Source organism: Trachymyrmex septentrionalis, unplaced genomic scaffold (assembly GCF_001594115.1).
Source record: "Trachymyrmex septentrionalis isolate Tsep2-gDNA-1 unplaced genomic scaffold, Tsep1.0 scaffold13, whole genome shotgun sequence".
Taxonomy (NCBI): Eukaryota; Metazoa; Arthropoda; class Insecta; order Hymenoptera; family Formicidae; genus Trachymyrmex; species Trachymyrmex septentrionalis.
In genome coordinates this window covers 5,823,788-5,824,400 of record NW_017304438.1, presented here as the reverse complement: position 1 = coordinate 5,824,400, position 613 = coordinate 5,823,788, and the positions used below count along the sequence as shown (strand labels likewise).

The following is a 613-nucleotide window of genomic DNA, read 5'->3' as shown; positions in this document are numbered from 1 at the left end:
TATATATATGTGTGTGTATGTATGTTCAACGCATAAGGATAATTATAATTTTGCATAATTTGTAAAGGATCTTATTACATTTTTCTTAATAATGTTAGAAAATATTTAAATAGCTCATGTATAAATTCTAGAGATCTTTTTCCGAATTTCGGAGAAGATACTATTTGTTGCAGCATTAATTCAACTCTGACTAATAAAATATTGGGCAATTAATGAATTATCAACTGGGCCATGTATATTAGGTAATCTTCTCGACGAGACTGAAGTACTCGAATGGATGGTGAAACAAAAAACTGATGAGAGCATTGAAGAAATCGACCGTGAGACTCTCATCAAATACATCGAGACGAAAGAATTTCTCGCTGTTATATTCTGTAAGGAACAATTTCGAATCAATGTATTATATATAAAAATAGCAAGCAATAAGGAAACTTATCTATCTCATTTTCTTCATTTTATTCAGTCTTTATAGTTTTAGAGTTTTAAACATTAGATAATGTTGTTTTACATAATTACAAAAATTTTTAATCTATTGTTAAATATATTATATTTATATATACATATATTAATATATATGAGTAGCCCATTTGCAGAAATAATTACTTTCACTTGT

At 26.6% G+C, this 613-nt stretch overlaps 1 protein-coding gene across 6 annotated transcripts in view; it reads left to right on the top strand.

Moving 5' to 3' along the window:
• LOC108756796 overlaps positions 1-613 on the top strand; it is a 35,636-nt gene that overhangs the window by 27,644 nt on the left and 7,379 nt on the right. For all 6 annotated transcript variants that reach the window (XM_018500843.1, XM_018500845.1, XM_018500842.1 and 3 more), the window contains one exon: positions 243-374. In XM_018500843.1, the coding sequence (XP_018356345.1) occupies positions 243-374 (132 nt within the window). The remainder of the gene's footprint in view (positions 1-242; positions 375-613) is intronic.